Source organism: Penaeus vannamei, chromosome 29 (genome assembly GCF_042767895.1).
Source record: "Penaeus vannamei isolate JL-2024 chromosome 29, ASM4276789v1, whole genome shotgun sequence".
NCBI lineage: Eukaryota > Metazoa > Arthropoda > Malacostraca > Decapoda > Penaeidae > Penaeus > Penaeus vannamei.
Genome location: NC_091577.1, coordinates 33189365 through 33191396, shown reverse-complemented (window position 1 = coordinate 33191396; position 2032 = coordinate 33189365). Strand labels below are relative to the sequence as shown.

General features: G+C 34.4%; 1 protein-coding gene across 1 annotated transcript in view; it reads right to left on the bottom strand.

The window, feature by feature from the left end:
* Positions 1-1691, bottom strand: part of LOC113816616 (galactosylceramide sulfotransferase) — a 3991-nt gene extending 2300 nt beyond the window's left edge. Inside the window, exon 1 of the mRNA XM_070142145.1 lies at positions 1577-1691. Coding sequence (XP_069998246.1) covers positions 1577-1651 — 75 coding nt within the window. The 5' untranslated portion in view covers positions 1652-1691. The remainder of the gene's footprint in view (positions 1-1576) is intronic.
* Between the last annotated feature and the right edge of the window lie 341 nt (positions 1692-2032).

Here is a 2032-nt window from a genome sequence, read left to right as displayed (position 1 = left end):
GTTAAATTCCGTCCACATCTGATTTTTTAAATTTTCTGTTCTTACTCTTGTATCTATTCGTGTATCTATTTATCAATATAATTTATAACTTGGAGGAATATAAGGTTTATATTAGACTAACTCAACCTATTATGACCAAGGCGGTAGGTTACTTAAAGGAATTAATCTCAGGAAATGCAGATTTTAGCAACTCATTATATTCACTGTTTCTTTTGAGGGACAAAAGAAAAAAAAAATGGCTGAAGTCAATAAAAATTTATATCTTGATTCTAAAAATTCCAGACATATGTAATTAGGTGTCAGCTGATTAGAAGACAGAAAGAAGGAGGGAGAGAGAGAGAGAGAGAGAGAGAGAGAGAGAGAGAGAGAGAGAGAGAGAGAGAAAGAGAAAGAGAAAGAGAAAGAGAGAGAGAGAGAAAGAGAAAGAGAAAGAGAAAGAGAAAGAGAAAGAGAAAGAGAGAGAGAGAAAGGAGAAAGGGAGGGAGGATGGAAGAGGTGGAGAGGAATGAAGGGAGGGAGGGAGACAGCGAGAGAGAGAGAGAAATAAAGAGAAAAAAGGACATTCACACATGTAAAAGAACATATCCAAATATCGCAAGCCAGTGTCAGTAAGCACCAAAGACCTCGCTTAACAAAAATAAATAAATAAAAATAAATAAATACATAATAATAATCACAGACAATAATGCACAATATAACATCATCTTTTGTCCAAAGTTTTCAAAAGATTATGCTGAGCGAGAACTGACTCTGTTTGTGGTCTTTCTTATCAGCACAGTTCATCAACAATTTCTGTAAACCTACTAAGAGTCTTGTTTAAAAGCTCTAATATACTGTTACTTATACCGTTTGTTTGGGTTTTTCTTTGATATTATAGTTGAATATCTACTTATTGCATTTAGTACTTTGAATGCGTGTAAACTGAGTTATTTTGAGTACATGGCATTTTTTTTTCTTTATATACATAACTAATATCCATTTAACTATTAATCTATTTCGCTTGAGATGGAAGTCCTGGTAAATGCCTTTTATCATTGATATTTGAGAATGCATGAGGAAACATTTTGCAAAAGTGAATAAAATGTGAATGTTCAGATAGCATTTATAAACCTTGTGCGAAATCCCCATGTTTTTTTTGTTTTTTTTTCATTGATATGATTTAACTCTGAAAAAATCCCGGTTTCACTCTATTTTTGTCCTCTTATGCGAACAATCATTTGTGACTGTATTATAAACTGAAATAGTTTTACTGCAGTTCGTATGGCTTAAAGATTCAGAATTGTCACCCCGGGATCTCACCTCGCTATAGACCTCCCTCATGCCCCATAATGAGTCACTGACTTGAAGAACAAATGAGGATACTAATTCATAATGTAACATTACCCCCAACATTACCATCACCATCATTACCACACGTCAAAATAGGTACCTCACTGAACTGTATGACAAAACCTACAAATACTACAATTAGACACGGATACCTACAGTTCTACAGTAGCCAACAATCGACTAACATAATTCGGTCGTTCTTGTTTGGTCTACGCACTTATCCCGGAAAAGACACGTGGAGACTCACCTGTACGGTAGAGGAACCGCACTTATGTGTCTTGAGAAACATGACGTGGCGTTGTGGAGGACACGTGGAAGACATCTCGAGTGGAGTGGGATCCGCCTCCTCCACGCTGGTCAGGACACTGGTTGGAGAAAGGGAATCGTTGTTCATAAGGATTGAAATCACTAACGCTTTCAGTTTTTTTTTTTTTTTTTTTTTTTTTTTTGGCATTCCACACGCCCTTATAAAGTTTAGAAAAGAGTTTTTTTTTTCTTATTTGCAGGTTAAAAAAAATCGTGGCAATACTAAATATGTTTATGTTGTAGATACTTCAAATAAAAGGGGAAAAATACTTGACATTTAAAAATTGACCTAATTTTTGTAAAAAATCTATGGTTTTAACGAATGCTATATACATATATACAACTTTCCATAAATCAAATACTGTCATACTTCATTTCGAATTGAAAAATCTTGAAA